The 18,660-nt window shown below is 46.0% G+C and overlaps 1 protein-coding gene across 6 annotated transcripts in view; it reads left to right on the top strand.

Annotated features, from left to right (window-relative positions):
* magi1b (membrane associated guanylate kinase, WW and PDZ domain containing 1b) overlaps nt 1-18,660 on the top strand; it is a 111,811-nt gene that overhangs the window by 68,892 nt on the left and 24,259 nt on the right. For all 6 annotated transcript variants that reach the window (XM_079266269.1, XM_079266271.1, XM_079266270.1 and 3 more), the window contains exons 4-12: nt 2,032-2,274; nt 4,675-4,900; nt 5,707-5,789; nt 6,391-6,426; nt 9,600-9,657; nt 10,658-10,809; nt 11,787-11,906; nt 13,559-13,744; nt 13,857-14,507. In XM_079266269.1, coding sequence (XP_079122395.1) covers nt 2,032-2,274; nt 4,675-4,900; nt 5,707-5,789; nt 6,391-6,426; nt 9,600-9,657; nt 10,658-10,809; nt 11,787-11,906; nt 13,559-13,744; nt 13,857-14,507 — 1,755 coding nt within the window. The remainder of the gene's footprint in view (nt 1-2,031; nt 2,275-4,674; nt 4,901-5,706; nt 5,790-6,390; nt 6,427-9,599; nt 9,658-10,657; nt 10,810-11,786; nt 11,907-13,558; nt 13,745-13,856; nt 14,508-18,660) is intronic.

The following is an 18,660-nucleotide window of genomic DNA, read 5'->3' on the forward strand; positions in this document are numbered from 1 at the left end:
AGGCTCAGAGTTCTCGGACGCAAGTTTCACTCGTCTTCTCTCCGTGTGTCAATAAGTGAACGAGCTTAAGTCGTCGAACGCCATTGAACCTGACTTTACACAGATGTGCCAGCTTGCGTGGCAGAAAATAAGCAAGTCCCTCTGTACCTCCGGCCAGTGCTTAAACTCGCTCACCCACGGTACATCGTCAGCAAGCAGGCGCGTTGTGTCCCTGTCCGGGCCAATCAGCCTGCTTCTGGACAGGTGCACCTGCTGGCCCAGCAGGAGGGAACCATGTCTCCGCTCTGCCTCCAGCCGGCGCTCAAAACATGTCGAGTGATGGTGTCAGTCCCCTTGAGTCGGAGAGAACATTCGTCACTTTAGATTCTGTTTGCGTTGACGATCATCCATCACATCAAAAATAAATCCATTGCAGAACGACAGATGAACAGAGAGTCTCCTCAGTACGTCGTAGTTTGCATTGCAGCGGGAAGACGCGTTGTGTTTTTACAAGATTTGGTTTCTCAAATGGCCAAATTCGAATACCCTCGCTTGTTTGGTATGCGCCGCTATCGCCATCGCTGTGTCCAACACAAATGTAGGTCAGACAGCCCGCAGCAACCTGTTTACCTCCGTTCTCTGGGGGGGTTGTTGAAAGTAGCTCTCGGACACACCGGAGCGCTCCGGCTAAAGTAAAAGTAGACGAGAAGAAGTTGATGCGAGAGGTAAAAAGGTTGCTGTCAAAATCTTGACATGCTTTGTCTTTCATGAAAGCAACATCACAAAAAGGAGTTCATGAAAAATGTATGTGGTGGGTGTTGGATATATAGAGAGGTACTGGGCCAGTGTTAGTGTTTTGGGCACTGACACAGACTCGCATAAGCCTTTTAGGTCAGATCACGGGTCTTTCAGTCTAATAAGTGATTGACAGTTGTCTTGCGACATTACTGTAGTCACATCCTACCTGTTATCAGTTATTGCTCCTTTCTTTAAGAAACATCCATTTTATCAGCAAGTCCATTTTATGTTGTCACCTGCCATTGACAATAAAGCCGATAAATTCAGTGGCGATGAGTCGTTGGCCCAAAGTACGTGTCACATGTAGCACACAACACTTTGCTGATAAACTACCGACACAGTCAGGAGCTTTCAGATGTCTGCTCTGTCACTTTAAAAGCTTCGACATACTTTCAACAAGCTAGACTCACAATTCAAAAGCAGCTTTGACTTGTGACTGCGTGGCTGTTTATAGTCAGTAAAAACATGGTTTATTCAATTAGTACTCAATTTAATACAATTTGTGAGATGGCAAAATGTTGTTGTTTTGGTCTATATGAGGATTTGACTGAAGAACATGACTGAAGAAATCAAACAAACAGTTTAAACCAGCTTTCAGTTCAAGTCTGGTATAAACTGTGTTGTGTGAAAGTACAGACGAGCAAAAACATCCATCACCGTGCCTCACCATGGGTTTTACTAACTGTATACAAGCATATTTACCGTCTTCAACAGTCACATTATCTTGTGTTTTGGTCCAGAAATACAATAATAACATGTTTGTTGGCACTTTAAATGTTTGGACAGGTTTTATCATAGAAAAGCTATTTTAAAAACCGCTAACAAAGCTTTTTAATGGCCGAGTCGGTATTAATTATTATTGTTATCAATTACCCATGTGCTCTTCCTGCTAAGACCTGCCAAGATGTCTGCTGTGAAAAAAACGTTTATTCTCCATTTAAGTTGTAGTTTGCCAATTTATCTTTTGACTGTAACTTTGCCACCTGAGCGAGAAGATTTGTGTTTCCATTGCCTAAGACAAAAGGGCCATCCTCATTAGAAACACCATTTGAGTAAAACATGCTCTAGTTTGTGTTAGTTTGTGAACTTTATTTGGCGCAAACAAGAAAGAAGTTTAGCTTTGCTTCAGAGATTCACAGAAACTCTGTCTCTATTTAACTAAAGCCACACTCACAACCCTTTAACCCCTCCGACTAAAATAGCCTTCTTTTCTCCGTCTCTTTTAAAAAAAATCCTCTTCCTCTTGTTGCCTAGGAAACTATTATGGGACGCCCAAGCCACCGGTGCAGCCCCCCAGTGGGAAAGTAATTAACAGCAGCGGAAGCGGCGGTGATGCCCCACTGCCAGACGGGCTCAGCGGTAGCCTGCCGGGCTCGCAGCACTCCACTCCCCGACGACGCAGCAAGTCCTACAATGACATGCACAATGCTGGACTAGTGCCCGGAGAGCCGCAGGAGGACGACGAGGACCTCCCTGACATGAACAGTAGCTTTACAGGTATGTGTAGCGGGCAGGGGCCGATGAAGGGAGGGGGAGGGGGAGGGGGGCGGGTGGTATCTTCTGTGACTGTCGAGGGAGCTTTTGTCATATCTGAGAAAATAACTATGATGATGTCATCAGGGTTTTAATTTACAACCTTCAAAGTTTGAGGGGAATGGAAGTTTAGCAGTCAGGTAGGGTCTAATGATGTATATATATATCATCCCGTTGCATCATGGGAAATGTAGGATCCAGTGTTTTGATCCATGATAAGGACTCATGTCAGGATATCTCTCGCCGTTCTGCTTCAGGTCCCCCCAATTTTGAACAGGTGAAATACTAAACAGCTGGAATAACCCTTTACGTACGTAATTGGGTTTTTGTACAGTTGACAAAACAAGGAATTTGAAGACACCACAAAAGACTGTTCAGACCGACTTAACAGCTGATTTAATCAGGCAATATTTGATGGTCAATTGATGATGAAAGCAAGCCACCACATCCAAAACTGTTTAGGACAGACCGCATCATTGAAATGCAAAGTGAATGCTAAACCTCACAAGTACAGTCGTTTGAGTGGATTGTTTAACTGGGCTACTGAGCAGCCTGCACAGTCCTTTTTTTTTCTTTCTGGCTGTTTACTTGAGCACAGATGTGCATTTTTCTTCTGTTGAGCAGCTCCACTCTGAGAGCATGGAGATGAAATCCAATAACGTGTCACTCAAGGCACATTTGAAACACATTCTGAAGCCAGGTGTAAACAACAGCCTGTCTCTAATGAATTTATTTGGATGGAAAATACCAGAATGGAACTATGCTGGTACCATAGTCCACATTTAATAAAATGTGTGCAGCGTCGCACAGGCAACAGCCAATATGAAGTGCCACGTTTGGCATCGGCACACAGTGTGTACAGGCGAGCCAGTTGCACACAGGTTTTTCCACCTTTTCACAATTTTGCCTGCAACTAACTGTCAAGTGACGACTTATTGCTGGTTTATTGTCATTTTCTTTTACTAGCTGTAGCTGCATGTTTTTGCAGAACTTACACCATGACTCACATGCTTCTTCAGCTGGTGTCGACACCTTTAAAACAAACCGACCTGAAGTCAGTGAGTACACAGGCAGTTGCTTGCAGAGCCGTCCTCCACAGCAGCCTGAGAAGATGCTTTGTTCTGGAGTATAACACCGGAATGCGAAACCGGCTTTCTGCAGCTCGGTTTGGAGGCAGAGACAAACTGAATATTTAGTTGTGATGGATGAAGTGGGAGGCAATGCAAGTGGAGACAAGGCAGCAGGAAATTAAATAGAAAAGAGGGAGTGGCCGGGAAAAAGCAAAGTGGGCAAGTCTGAAAAGGGATTGGACGGAGAAAGGAAGAGAGGCAAGGGAGGATTGCATTTAGTGAAGGAGGATAAGCTCATAGACATGAAGAAGTAGGAGAAAGAGCACAAAGGAGGTAGAGAGAGCACAAAGGAGGTAGAGAGAGCACTTTGGTGTGGTGAGAGGCAGCAGAACACAACAGCTTATTTGATTGGTAAGTAAGTGGTCTCTGGGTTTGACTACATCTGCCTGTATCTATGCGTCAAAAAATGTAAAATAGTGCCATCTGGCTGCAAGCAGCAGAGGGTGGATGACTGAGCAACCTCCATTTTTGTAACCAGGCTTAATGATCCCGTTGGTACTTGGTAGGTCATTGGTGTTTGTGAATTAGAGGGATATTTTATGAGATGAATTCAAAATGTTTGGTAGCACGATGCTGACATCAGTGCTGTTTTTTATTTATTTAAAGGGGCTCTGATTGTGTTTGAGTGTTAATGTTCGCCCATGTTTGGATACCTCCTCTTGTGTGTTAGTAGGTCAGTATGGCATTGTGCGGAGGTTGACTCAGCCATGAAGCTGCTTCTGCCATGTGTTTGGAGAAGGTGGGACCGAAAGTTGTTTATTTGCCGCCTGTGATTGCGTTAGCTACGAGGGGGCCAGTCTAGTGTGAGTGTGAAAATGAGATAACAGGAAATTAGGTGCTGGCACTTCAGATGCCGCGGTTGTAGGTGTGAACCGCCCACTCGGCAGTTTTTAACTGAAGTAAATGTCTCTGAGGCCGTGAGTGTAACGCAGTGATTTTAGGTAACAAACTATGTGAATGCTTTGGAAAGTCCTTGGACCGAGGCTAGATAGTGGCTCGATGAAGCTTTCTAAAAACTCAACTACGACCATCTTTTGGAATTAACTCTTCACTGCACAGGTAAATGAGATTTTTCATACAATCGGTTCTCCGAAAACAATTTCTAGTTGACATTTTGGGGTTTTGAGGCTGCTTTTGTGGCACCCAAATTGTTTCCACTGCTACTTTTTGAACGTGTTAAAGTGTTTCAGCATCCTTTTAACCAAAACTGTCACGTTTGCCTTAAATTCCGCAGGAGATTCTAGTGACTTTGACGAGATTCCTCACTCGGTGCGCCCCTTCGCCCCCCGCAAGAGTGACCCGCCCTACATTGGGAGAACCCCCTCACCATCGGCCACCACGGAGAGCACTCAGCAGTCACACTCTCACCTGAGCCATCCTCCCCCGGAGGATCCTCTGGGAACGCTGCCCGACAACTGGGAGATGGCCTACACCGAGAACGGAGAGGTCTACTTCATAGAGTAAGTTAACTCCAGGCAAAGTTCCACTTTTTACTCTGACATCAAGTATAGAAACAAGGCTTTCATACAGTTACTCAGTTTGTAGTTGTAGATCCATGTTTCTGCTTAATGTGACATATGTTGTTGTGGACATTAATTAAAAGCTTGAGAAAGTGGGGACTTTTAAAAGACATGAAAGTCCTACATCACAAACAATATAATGGAGAATAAATCCAGACCACTGCTAATTTCTTCAACATGTTATTCACATGCAGCCACTGTACTCTAAGGCAAATATGTAGATTTGAATAAGAAACTGGGAAATTAAGTCTGCACGGTAGAACTTTGGGAAGAAAATGTATCACAGGTACATTTTATAGCGGTTCCTTTTTGCTATTTTTTGTTATTACTCATTACACCTCGATCCTAAAACATCCTAAATGCAGAGTACAAAGAGGTAAGTCTGGTATCAGTACTGTGACAGTGTAAGATTCTGTTCACTATACTCTTAAAGCATAGTCCAGGTTCACTGATTTATTCAAGACGTTATTAAATGGTGGAAGAGCGAAGAGAGTTCTTCGTGTTTTCTTTTTGCTAAAATTGCTAAATTGTTATGAAGGCTCTCATTTTCAGTCCTGCTGACTTAATATTAACATCATTAACAAGTTAGTTCATGATAAAACACCAAATCTTCATCTAAAAATATGCAAATTTATCCAACATCTTAGAGGCCCTTATTGCTACATACCAGATGTGATGACATGAGGACATTTTCCATTATTTCTAACACATTACGGCCCTTTTATTTTTGTGTATTTCCCGTTTAGCCACAACACAAAGACCACCTCCTGGATAGACCCTCGGTGCATGGACAAGCCTCAGAAACCCTTGGAAGAATGTGAAGATGATGGTACGTTCATGAGCTACCGATGAGATTCTGTGTTTATGTAAAATCCTCTACGTATCCGTTACACTCCTTTCAAACACAAAACCCATTGTATGACACAGACTATTGACTTATGTAGCAATACAGGCTTCTCCCATACTGTCTCATTGTTATTAGAGAACTGTCAGAAACAAACACCTGTTCAGTAATGAATCACCAGTTTTAGATCCTTTTCATATGTGTCCAATTAACTAACCCTGTATTTAGATTGGGTTAGAAAACACCTTTGCTCACTTCCTGTTTCTCAGTGTATTGTCCTGAAAATCACAGAGGGCAGCGGTTCCCTCAGCAGCCTTTGGGTGTCAGTGTTGGGTCACGGAAATTGGCGAGAAGTCATTGGGTGGCGCTGCTCTGCTCCTTCTCTCAGCTGTTTGTCAGAGCAACATGCCCCACAGATCCAGTCGTTTGGGGAAAACATGCCTTGTGATTTTTTTTTTTTGTCACATGAGGCTGCAGCTCTCAGATGTTGTTAAATGATGTGGAACCCCCCCCCCCCCCCACGTCCCTCTTCTCTTTCCATTTCACAACGATCCTGTGCTGCTGTGCGGTCCGTCCCGCTGAGTAGAAGGGGTACACACGGAGGAGCTGGACAATGACCTAGGTAGGATCTTCTGTCATCTTCTACACTCTCACTCTGTGTCACGTTGGCGTTTGCACACATCCGATTCACTGTCGCAACTCAAAAACTTCCAGCTGAATTTCTTTTGAGCAAGTGGAGTCAGTTAATAGTGCTCATCTGCATAATGACATGAAAATGCCGCCAGCAGTGGCTCACGCAGAGTCATTTGCTGTTGGTGAGAGATGACTATGACAATGACTCGAATTCTCTAGAGATGACACATTATGCCAGGCTGACAGAGATTTGACCTTTACCTCGTCTATTCTCAGTGTGTGGCTTCGGTTCTTTTTATCAAACACGCACCGGGTGTGATCAGAAAGCCGACCACGGACACAGCTGTGAAGTTGCCCACATGCCGCCAGCAAACCAGACGCATTCACACGTCATTTCATACATAAGAGACGAGAGCCAGTCCGAGGGAGAAACTTACATTCATGCTTTCTAATGATCTGTCTGAGCCATCGTCTGAGCCATCGGCGCACTAAGTAACCTATCGGACACAGCAGCGCGGCCACTTGTGCAGGATGAATGGTGTCTGGAGACCGTGCCCGGCACCGTCATGCACCGATAATGAATGATGCAATTCCATGAGAGGAGATATCTGATTACTGATTGTAGTACATTGAAATACAGCGACAAAAAGGATAAAAACACACATTTCACTTCATTCACTTTTGTTTTTGTAGAATGTGGAACAACGCCAAATGTAATGTTTATTGCTGTTGACAAGCGACAGAATGAAACGTCGTCTTTTAGCTTGATTTGTAACCAGTTTCAGTTTAGTAAAATGGGATTGGAAAGGTTTTCGTCAGCCCCGGGAACTTATATAGGAGCCCTAAATATGTATTAAAATCAAGTATATCTTATCATCATCATCTGCTAAAGCTGCATTCATCAATATTATTTCTATAAACATTGAGTCAGATGACTAAATGTCGTGTGAAAGGGGTAACCCACAGAGAAATATCACATTAGCTCTCATTTTCCTGCAGCAGCGGGAGGCTGTTTTCAGCAAACAGCAACACAAACAGAACATCACGTTAGAGAAAAAATCATCTACAGGCCTTCAGTCTCATTGGCAGCTCCCATTGGTTAATGTGTTAAACAGCTGCCATGATATAGCCATCAGATCAGACGAGTCCATAAGTCAGCCCTCGACCGGATCAACGTGTTCAATAGTTATTGATCAACACAATCCAATACAGGTGGGCAGAGGAACGCAATTAACTCCAGTGCTCTGAGGAGGAGCAGCCTCGATCATTTTATGAACACACACACTCACTCAAAGTGCCTCTGTAGCACATGCTTACTCCAGAGAAATCAATTGCAGCACAGTATCAAGAGAGTGAGATGCAAATAGTTAAAGATGTCATCCATCATGCTTGACTCCCCCTTGCATTCACAATCTATTCCTGAAGCGGACGTGGGGACACAGTGAGAGCAGAAACACTGCTCGATGAGGGACGGATCTCTTTCTCTTTGTCTTTCTCATTTGCATTTACACTCACTGAAGTGTACGCCATACTGAAGGTTGCAGCACCGAATGTCTTCTCACTCACTCACTCACTCACTCACTCACTCACTCACTCACTCACTCACTCACACTCGTATGCACACACACAGTCACAGGTGCTCCTCCAGGAGCGGAACCAGCGCAGTGTGAAATCAAGTGGGTGATTAAAATTTAGCGGGAGGCGATGCGGGACCGCATTCCATTTAGCGTTCCAGTTCAGAAATCTGAATGATAATTCACCATGCCCGCTTTGTGGGTTCACCCTGTATGACTGCACCGGCACTTTGACCTTGCATTTCCTTTTTTTTGTTTTTTTGTTGTTTTTTTTGCTGCGTGTGCTTTTTGCGTTAGCCGCCTTTTTTTAGAAGGTGCTGAAAATATGGAATTGCAGTACCTCGATTTGCTTGCAAGCGTTTAAATTGACGACTCTAAATGCAGATTTGTCTGTGGTTGCTCTAAATCCGCTTCGCTGACTACCTGGTCGAACAGACTGTAGTCTGTAGCGGTATGCGTCACGTGCATACAATCTCAACATTCCCATCTGGCTTTTTCTTTCTTTTTTTTTCTGCATCTGCTGCTGACTCCACTCCCACCAAGGGCCCTCCTCATTAGAAAGCAGAGGGAGGCTCTTCAAGTTTTATGATTGTAATTACCATCTACTTGCACACAGGGCGAGGCTTAATTGGCCGAGGGTAATGATATGTAAAACGGATACATCACAGGAGAGTATCATTGGACAATCTGTGTTTGTAGCCAATTAGAAGCCTCTGACGTTATCTATGTGCAGGCCAGCCAACAACCAATGCAGCTGTAATCTAGACGGCATCACTTCCTCTGGCAAACACAGCAGAAATACAGAGAGGTGGCACCAGCGGGCAATTACGGGCTGTTGAAGTGGGACCAGTCATGTTCGTATCTTTACTTTACTTTCTCTGAAAGTCTGTAGAAGTGCCAGCTCCCCATGAAGCAGGTTTTCAGTCAAGTCCTGGTGCAGTTTTAGTCCACAAGGGGTGACTTATGTAAGGACACAAACAACAGATATCAGACAGAAAGACCGCAACCACACTGCCATTGTGTTTAGCCAAGGACAGGTGTGTTTTCACTGATACAGGCAGCAGATTAATAATAAATGAATCAGATTGTTATGAGGAAAATATATGGTAATATGTCATTCTGCAAAAAATTAGAAAAACATAATTTTCTCAGTTTTCTCTGCACATTGTGAGATCGAGTCGTACCCCCTCCGTCTTACCTTTACCCGTCTTTCCTTCCTTGCTTCCTTCTTCCATCCTCTCTCTGACCTCACCACCACTCTTTTTCTCTCACCTCTCCATCCCTCCATTCATCTCCGCCCGAGGGCGTCTTGCACCGTTCTTATCTGATGTGTGGAAATGTCAGCAGTGTGAGGGGACAAGGATGAAGGGGGAGGGGGGAGGCCAGACGGCCTGTGAAGCTGTGGAGTCGCTCGGGCCCTGGAGACTGACTGACAGGCAGTCACAACGGAGAGGCAAAAGGTCTCGACTGGCCTTGCCGCTAATGGCTCGATACACGGCCCCCAGCAACTTTACAGCCTCGAGTTTCCATCGTTTCCTCTGTCTCACTCACAATTTGTCTTGTTTCTTTGTGTTTTTTTTTTTTTTAGAACTTCCACCAGGATGGGAGAAAATAGACGATCCAGTGTATGGGGTCTACTATGTTGAGTAAGTGACGTACAGTATGTAAAGGCATCCAACACGCTGCACACGCAGGAAGGAGAAGAAATGGCCTTCTCGCCTTTTTCTTCTGAAAATAAATATTGCAACAAAAGAAACTCTTGACCTTACTGTAAATAGGAGCAGCTCCAATTCATGTACAGTTCTGCAGTAAGACGTCAGCGCTAGAGTTTCGCTGCAGCTATTTTGGTCTTCTGTGTACTGCAAAATGTAGGCCATTTTGTTGGTGTCGCTGTCATTTGGGAAAACATGCGGTGTGTGTGTGTGTCTCTCATCTTGTGTAAAGCCCCAGGGCCTCAGCAATAATACGAATGTGTTTCAGGCGTTTTTGATGTTGTTGAAAGCAGCACCTGGGGGCTTCGAGACTGTGGCATTTCAATGTTTTCCCCCTCTTTGTCTCTGCAATGTTCTCCTCCTGTTCATCTCCTTCATATGGTGTACAATGTGAGGCTTTCAGGTGTCATTTCTCAGTGCTGGTAGGTTAGTGGTAAACCTCCCAGGGTGGAAGTTTGGTAGCTTCTGTGAATTAAGTCAAAATCAATCAAAATTGGATTTATTAGACGGGATTTGTGGGCGTGGTTGTGTCGCACACGTGCCAGAGAGGGGTTCCTGTGTATGTATGAAGTATGGATGCAGGCATGTGTTGTTACTCCACTGTGTATTAATGAAAGCTTTATCGCCATGTGTCCCCTCCCTCTCTTGACCCGATCTCTCTCTCTCTCTCTCTCTCTCTCGCTCTCTCTCTCTCTCTCTCTCTCTCTCTCTCGCTCTCGCTCGCGCTCTCTCGCTCTCTCTCTCCTCTTTTACCTTCTCCTCTCCACTGTGTCTGTTTTTTCCCCTCCCTGCTGCGCTCCACTCCCCTGCTGATATTTACTTCCTGTTTTCTATTCTATTCCTATTTTCTGTTTGCTATTATTCATTCCTCCCGTCCTTCATTTCTCATTCCTCAACCGCCATCCACTTGTCCCTCCTTCCGCCGTCCCGACAGTCACATCAACAGGAAGACCCAGTATGAGAATCCAGTGTTGGAGGCTAAGAGGCGCAGGCAGCTGGAGCAGCAGCAGCCTCAGCAGCCTCAGCAGCCTCAGCAGCCTCAGCAGCCTCAGCAGCCTCAGCCCCAAAGCCAGCAGCCACCCGAAGGTGAGCGCTACATCCGAGGTTCGTTCATAAGCCCCCACCAAGGGCGTCATTTCCTTTCTTTCTATTCATGTGTCTGACTGAGTGATCTGCATATGTCTCTGTATGCGTGTGTGCGAGACTGTGTCTTTCTAGCAACTATCTGCTGCAGTATTTCTTGACGTCGCCTGCTACTGCCTTATGATTTGCTAAGTGCCCTTCCATAAAGGCATAACTATTATTTGCGGCTGCAACACGCAGCCCCTTTTTGAAGCTCATTTCTGTTTCCCGTGTCGCTTTCGGACACTTGTTTGCGGTCATAACTTGAAAGCTTATTTCCTTGGGTGAAGAAAGGTAAGTTTGTCTTCAACTGAAAGTGATCTGTTTTTTTTAAAGAGACCCTCTTTCCTAATTAGCTTTAAGTGCTAGCTACCAGTAAACAGTCGTGCTTTAGCTCGCAAACCTGCCAAAACGGCTGATTAATAAGCTTGGGTTGCTCCTGCTTCCTGTCTTAAACCGTATGCATTCACAGGACGCCCCGCAGACAGAGATTAATTGTAAATGCAGGCCGGCCCACATGGGAAGTCTTCTATCGCGCTCCACCTTCTGCTCAGTCAGCAGAAATCATTCGATTCCACTCGATTACCTGCTGATTTTACTCCACGTCTGAAAGCTCAATCTCTCTTCAGAAAAACTCAATCCGATCAAGCAGGGCTTTTCCCCCAATTCTTCTCACTTCTGCATTGACTCTATCGCACCGTTTAGAATATCAATGAAGGTGGTAGTCTGATTGGTGCCGTAACAAGGTGATTAATCAAAGACGTCAGCCATTATGAGGAAATGGGTCCTTCACAAAAAAGCTAAATGTGTTTTCCCCCCCAAACACACAGCACAGTAGGCTGGTTAGTCCCGGAGCCCTTAGCTCCAGTTTCTTCCACAAGTAGGGCAACCGTGCACCTGTCCGGACCGGTCTAGAGAACATGTGCCTCTTGCTGTTTCAGAATGGATCCAGGACTCGGCGTTGGCAGGGGTCCCGCTGGCCAGCTATGCTGCCAACCACCAGGAGACCTACAGGGACCCTCAGAAAGGACCTCCAATGCCCAACGCGATGGGACAGAAACGTGAGTTCCCGTCTAAATAACACCACAGTGTTGTGTGTCAGGCTGTGTCACCCAGATCAACTTATTACGACTTTAACCAAATTCAGATCGCGCAGTGTAGTTTGTTTTCCTCAGCCGCCGCCTCAGGCCGTGTTTGAGTTTTCATCAAGGAGCAGCAGTTATGTATTGCCTGCACTCTGTATACATTGCATCATATAGTCTTAATATTAACTCATCCGGTACGTACATTAGACTACATTTTTTCAAGAGAGCAGTGTTTGCATTTTCTGAAGCGACAGACTCTGCGAGGGACAGGTTTATTTTCTCTTCCGTCTTCACTGCGGCCACGTGTTGATTTACATGGAGCATGATTTATATGATGCTCCCTTGAAATAATGGCCTGATTTCACCCACCGTTTAGTGAAACAAACACCTACAGACACGGTGTCTAGCCGTTACTGTGTGTTGCCAGCTCCTTTTTTATGCCAGCCTCCCACTAGCAGCGTGTCTAATTAGCGCAGCCTCTCACTCTCCCTTTGCCGCTCTGTGGGACGCCTTTGCCTTTTTCCCCTCATCAATCTCTTTATGTTATAGCTCACATCCCCACCCGCTCGCTCACTCTCTGCTTCCGTTCAATTGTTGGTTCTGTCTATCTTCCTCTCTGTCTCTCCCAACTCTGGGCTGTCTGTGACCTTGACATTCCTCTCGAGAAAGGCGTCATTTGAAATCTCTTGTTTCCATCTCCCTGCTTTTCATATTCTGCTCCTGCTTCCTGGTTTGCTCTTACATCTCTGGATCCCTTGTGGGATAAAGCCGCCGTCCATGTTCACAGTTTTCTTCCATCTCTCCTGACATGGAGCGCCTTGGTAGCTGAGTGGTTGCAGCGCATGCCATATAACCAAAAACATCCTTGCACACACAACCTGCACACACAACCTGCAAAACACAGGGACACTTACTGACTCCAGGGTAATGCATCTTTCATTGAATGCATAAGCTGTAGCACTAGCACGAGTTGATGTGGCGCTGCTGGTCACTAAGCACTCGTTCCTCTGTGATCCCTTCTCTGTAATGTACGCGCTTTCATTCTTTCCTTCATCTTTGGCAACATCTCGCATCATATTCATTTTTGTGAAGCCGTTCTTCTGTGGCATGTGGCTCGCATGTGATCCCATCTCCTATCTCGCTTCATTGTGTCCTTAATGCCAGATAATGAGGTGGAGAAGGGATGAATGAGTCATTTGGGTTTAGATTGTTCCCAAGACTCATTAAACCCTCACAACCAGTGTTGAATGAGAAGAGCCGTTCACGGAGGCAGAGCCCTCTCTCGTATCATGTGACCTTCATTTGGTTATTTCCCCTCATTTTCTACCACATGCCGTCTCACTTGTCTTTTTGATATCTATTTGTTCTAATCAGTCTGTTTTGATTCATGTTATGTCATCGCACCAGAACACATAGTCGATAGCCGTTACACTCATGTTACGCGGTTGCACTGAGAGTAAAGGTTATTTGTTTTTGTTTTTTCATGCCAGTGAGCCAAAGAGCTTTCACCACATTTCACCAGGTAGAGAACAGTTTCAGTGAACCCGAAGCTGCTTCTTTCAGTTTGGGATCATTACATCGGTGTATCAGAAAGGCATGAATGTAATTGACTGCGTTTGTGTGTTCAGGAGGGAAGCCGTTCTTTACCCGGAACCGATCCGAGCTGAAGGGGACTTTTATCAATACCAAGCTGAAAAAGAGTCGCCGGGGGTTCGGTTTCACTGTCGTGGGAGGCGACGAGCCAGACGAGTTCCTGCAGATCAAGAGCCTGGTCCTGGATGGACCGGCCGCCCTCGATGGCAAAATGGAGACAGGTCGGTTTACCCAATATGGTTATAAGTAAGGAAGCTGAAACTTTGTGTCAAATAAAAGAGCGTTGACAGATGAATTACAGACATTCAGAATAAAACGTCTCCACCTTTTAAGGGGACGTGATCGTTAACGTCAACGACACATGTGTGCTGGGCTACACCCATGCCCAAGTTGTGAAGATCTTCCAGTCCATCCCAATCGGCTCCATGGTGAACTTGGAGCTGTGCCGCGGCTACCCGCTGCCCTTTGACCCCGATGACCCCAACACGAGCCTGGTTACCTCGGTGGCCATCACCGACAGCAAAGACCCGATCATCGTCAACGGCCAGGAGGGCTCCCACAGCTACAACTCGCCGTCCAGCCACGCCGGTCACAACAACATCGGCTCGACCAACGGGGGGGCGCCCCTCAATGGCCTCCCCCGGTCCCACAGCCCCTCGGCGGAGGCCGACGCCTCCTCCCGGCACGGCTACCCCAGCGACGTGGTCACCCTGGCCTCGTCCATCGCGACGCAACCGGAACTCATCACCGTGCACATGGAGAAAGGAGACAAGGGCTTCGGCTTCACCATCGCCGACAGCCCCGCCGGCGGAGGGCAGAGGGTGAAGCAGATCGTGGACTACCCGCGCTGCCGCGGCCTCAAGGAGGGCGACATCATCGTGGAGGTGAACAAGAGAAACGTGCAGAGCATGTCGCACAACCAGGTGGTCGACCTGCTCAGCAAGTGTCCCAAAGGCAGCGAGGTCACCATGCTGGTGCAGAGAGGTGAGAGGAGGCCGACCCCTCCATATGCATGCTTATTGTCTCAGTCAAAGTGTCTTTGATTGTAACTGTTGAGAGCAGATGGCCGTACCTGAAGTATTGCGAAACTAAAGAAACCTTTCCCTTGAATCCGCTCGATGCTGATGACAAAAAATATACAATAATTAGGCTGTCCCAGCTCACAGAGAGCTCTTTTATTGACACACATATTTATTAATTCATGTAAATAGATGTTGGAAGCAAAGGAGAGATTGCAAGATGGAGGGATTATTATGATATGGACGGACAGGAGCCGCAGATGATGTTTGAGGAGGGAAGTGGGAGAGAGAGGCGCTGACACTAAACAGCATTGACAGTCAGAGCACCGTAGCCGCCTTGAAATGGAAAGGAGGCAGCGAGAAAGAAAAGCTAAAAGGGGAGATGAAGGAACTATGATAAGAAGGGAAAACATCACAGGAGAACGGTTTCGTTGGTGTTTCCGGTCAGCATCTGAATATTCTCCCTCTTTTTTCCCCGCTCTGTCTCATACTCTGTTGCTCTCTCTGCCCAGGTTCTTACCCCCCCCCCCCTCCCCTCTGCATCTGACTGCTGTGTTTGTTGACAAACGTCTCGTTTATTTCAGGCTTTTAGCATAATCCACTGTTAGAATGAGTCGCATTAAAGATGCCTCTGATTGTGCTGGCGTGCCTTTTATCCCCCCCCCCCCCCCCCCCCCCCACACATATGAGCTGTTTACATACATTTCCAGTGTTGGTTGTCAATGCTCCGAAAACAGCGCACCCGCACGTGAAGGCCTCTGTCCGGCGTGTACCAACCCTTACCAAAGCTTCTGCGGTGGTTTCTGATTGAAAATCACTGTCACACAGGAGCACGAAATGGAAACAAAGCAACCGTGAATGGAGGAGAAAACTGGAATGATTGAATTTTGGTATTTTCCTTCCAATCCCCATCAGACTCTCAGACCCCCAGAGCTCTAAACGCACTGTGGGATACAAGTAATTGGACTGATTTTCTCTCAGACTGTCCATAGCTTGCTTTGGAGCTTATTAATTCAAGTAACTAAAACGTGTGTGTGTGTGTGTGCAGTTTATCTCCTCGGTAGGGTTAAGTGCTCAGAACTGTCGAGGGAAGTCGGTCAGATGAATGGCGGCGGACCGCACACGGACCGAACCGGTCCACTCCTCCTCACTGGCTTTTGCTAATGAGTAGTATTTCTCCATCGCATTAGCGTACACAAGCCCATAATGTGATGGAGCCTCATCACGGGCAGGGGCTTAATGGGCTGTCAATAAAACAGAGGGCGGTTTAGCGGGGCTTGTGTGGATGCAGTGACTAGCTTTGATAGCCACAGGCGGACAGATAGGACTGCGATAGAAGGAATGGCTCTGCGCTAAAAGACACAGGTATGGATGATGATAATGCTTATAGGGCACTTTAATTGAAGCAGCATTACTAAATGCCTTTTAGGGTCGGTCTTATCCTACTTAGGGTTTTGGAACGAAGGATGCCAGTCAGCAGAGAAAAACACAAACACAGGAACAAATTATAAAAACCAGTTGAATGTACAGTGTCTTCTAGCAGGACCTGCCCTTCTAGTACTTCATGCTGATTAATAAAAGAGCAAAAGTCTGCTCACTGCACTTCTCCCATTGGCACATTTACGTACCCAGTGCGGGCTACGGTGTGTTTTACAAAGATCTTTTTTGATGAAGAGCCGAATGGCTCCCACATCACAACACAGCCAGTAATTATTGAGCCAAATTACAAATTGGACTTAGGGTGGTGTGTTGATTTTTACTTTATTTGGTCTCGCACTAGGGCATCATATCGAACCTGTGGCTCTTTCACACGTCACTAGTATTGAACTTTCTTAAATAATTCTTTATATAATAATTATAATTATTCTTAAACAATACCCCATTCCTGTATAGCACCTGGGCATGGATCGTGTGGCTGTGAGAGTGAGAATTTAATTTCTGGGAGATATGAACAACCAAACCCTTGATCTTGGGTTGCAACTAATGATGATTCATATTATTGATAAATCATTTTGTTTCTTTTATTTTTCTTTATCGATAGAAAAGAAAAGTCAGAGAAGACATCTTGAAATTTATCCAACTAATATTCATTTCGCGATGACAACCTGGGACCAGAGAATGATTGGTATCATCATCGTGCCTGTCATACATGTCTGATGTACTGTACACACACACACACACACTGCTGCACTCATCAGAGCATACACCAAGGTTCCAGATACGGTGCCTTAATTACTCTCCCGCTCTTCCTCTCCTCAGTGCTTTCTCTCTCCGGCTCGCTCCACCGGCAGCAACAAGACGCACTGGCCTCTAATTGGGGTCGTGATGTCGGCTTTGCTTATCATACACATGCCTTCTTTTCTCTCGTGTGCTCTCTTTTTACTTTCTTCTTCCACCCATCAAGGATCTCTTTGTGCCTGACCACGTGCATGTACGTACACACACACGCTCTGCGTCGGTCTCGAACGTGAACGGTCCTGCATCCAATTATGAATTTGAGGCAGAACGAGCCTGGTAGAGTGTTAATTGGTGGAGAGCCAATCCCCGAGGACCCCCTCAACCCCTCTCACACCGTCTTTCTCACCATATATGAGCATGTGTGTCCATTTTCACTCCAGCAAGTCAGCTGGAGTGAAAATGTGAGCATGTGTTGTTATGCCTCACCAGCCACAGTGTGCTGATTCATGGAGCTCGGTGGGAAAACATGGCAGTGTGAATCTCATTTGAGGGTCCCAGCTTTTATTGAGAGAGAGAGAGAGAGAGAGAGAGAGAGAGAGAGAGAGAGAGAGAGAGACCATCGGGTTGAGATTTGACAGGTTTTCATAGGTTATGCACCCAAGACACAGAGGTTTTATGATTTATTCCTTCAATCAGGTCTGTGTTTCGTGAAACAGTGTTCTTTCATTTGTCTAATTACACCACTCTAACGTGCTCATTTTCCCCTGCCAGTCTTCTCCTGCCCTCACTGATGAGCTGACATAAGTCATTCTGGCCCCTGATGTCCTGCCGTAGCACAGACGCGTGTAAATGTTAACGGGGTCGATAGGGACGCGCACACCTGCCGTGCAGCCTTTTTCTCTGTGAAAACCTGGGTTTGGGTAATGCCCATTTGTTTCACCGCCGTAGACGCAGAGTGTGTTTTTCCATCTGTTTGTAAGGCCTGGTGCAATCAATGCAAAGGTACTTTGTGTTTGGTTGCAACAACGGCTTGCAGCCATGTAGAGGAAGCGTAAGGAGAGGCAGCTGCAGACTGAAGGGAGAGGACGAGAACGGTGGATGTCAGAGGATCAGAGAGATGATGAAAGGGCGGCAACGAAAACCCCCATGATGCTCTGCTCTCCCCCCACACACACACACTTAATGAATCATCAATCAATGGTGACACATTAGTCCCTTTTGGGCACTCGGGCCTCGCGCTCTTATCTCAGAATGAGAGATGGACCTTTTCCTCTCCTCCCACGTAGCCAGCGGACTTCAGATGGCAGGTTGACTAACAGACTAACACAGGCAAGAGGTGTTAAACTATTTTGCAAATGTCTGTGTATTTGATGAACCCCTCCACTGCACAACCACTTTTTTGTTTAATCTCCTTTCAGTAAATAAGAATCTAAATACCCAAACGAATGTCAGAGACCTCAGGTTATCTGCATGGCTACTTGGAAAACTCTTAAGAGCGTTGACTGCGTTCGTGCACAGACGGGTTTATTTCCTCTCGCTTGCGTTTGTTTGCCTTTCCTGTCATTGCCTTTTAAGTGCAGTCTGAAAGAGATTTATTATACCCTTGAAGACAGACAGTGGGTTGAAATGTGTCTTCTCCTTTTTGTTTTTTCATGGGCGTGCGGCTTTAAGAGGGTAAAACCAGCAAGCGGATCATCGCCACATTAGATTGCTCTTATTGCCTTAATATTGGGCAATTGAGCAACTTGTGAATGTCAAAAGCTATGAGGGCACACAGTGATAGGCAGACATGACGTGAACCCACATAAACCCACAGTTACCGGCATGAGGCCCGTATAATGTGGACAGTCTTGTACACACCCATTAGAAAGAGATAAACGTTGATGATGGGTCCCTGCGCAGACCAAAGCAGGAAATCAATTCCCTGTATGGGCAGGAAG

Source organism: Melanostigma gelatinosum (genome assembly GCF_949748355.1).
Source record: "Melanostigma gelatinosum genome assembly, chromosome: 3".
Lineage (NCBI taxonomy): Eukaryota > Metazoa > Chordata > Actinopteri > Perciformes > Zoarcidae > Melanostigma > Melanostigma gelatinosum.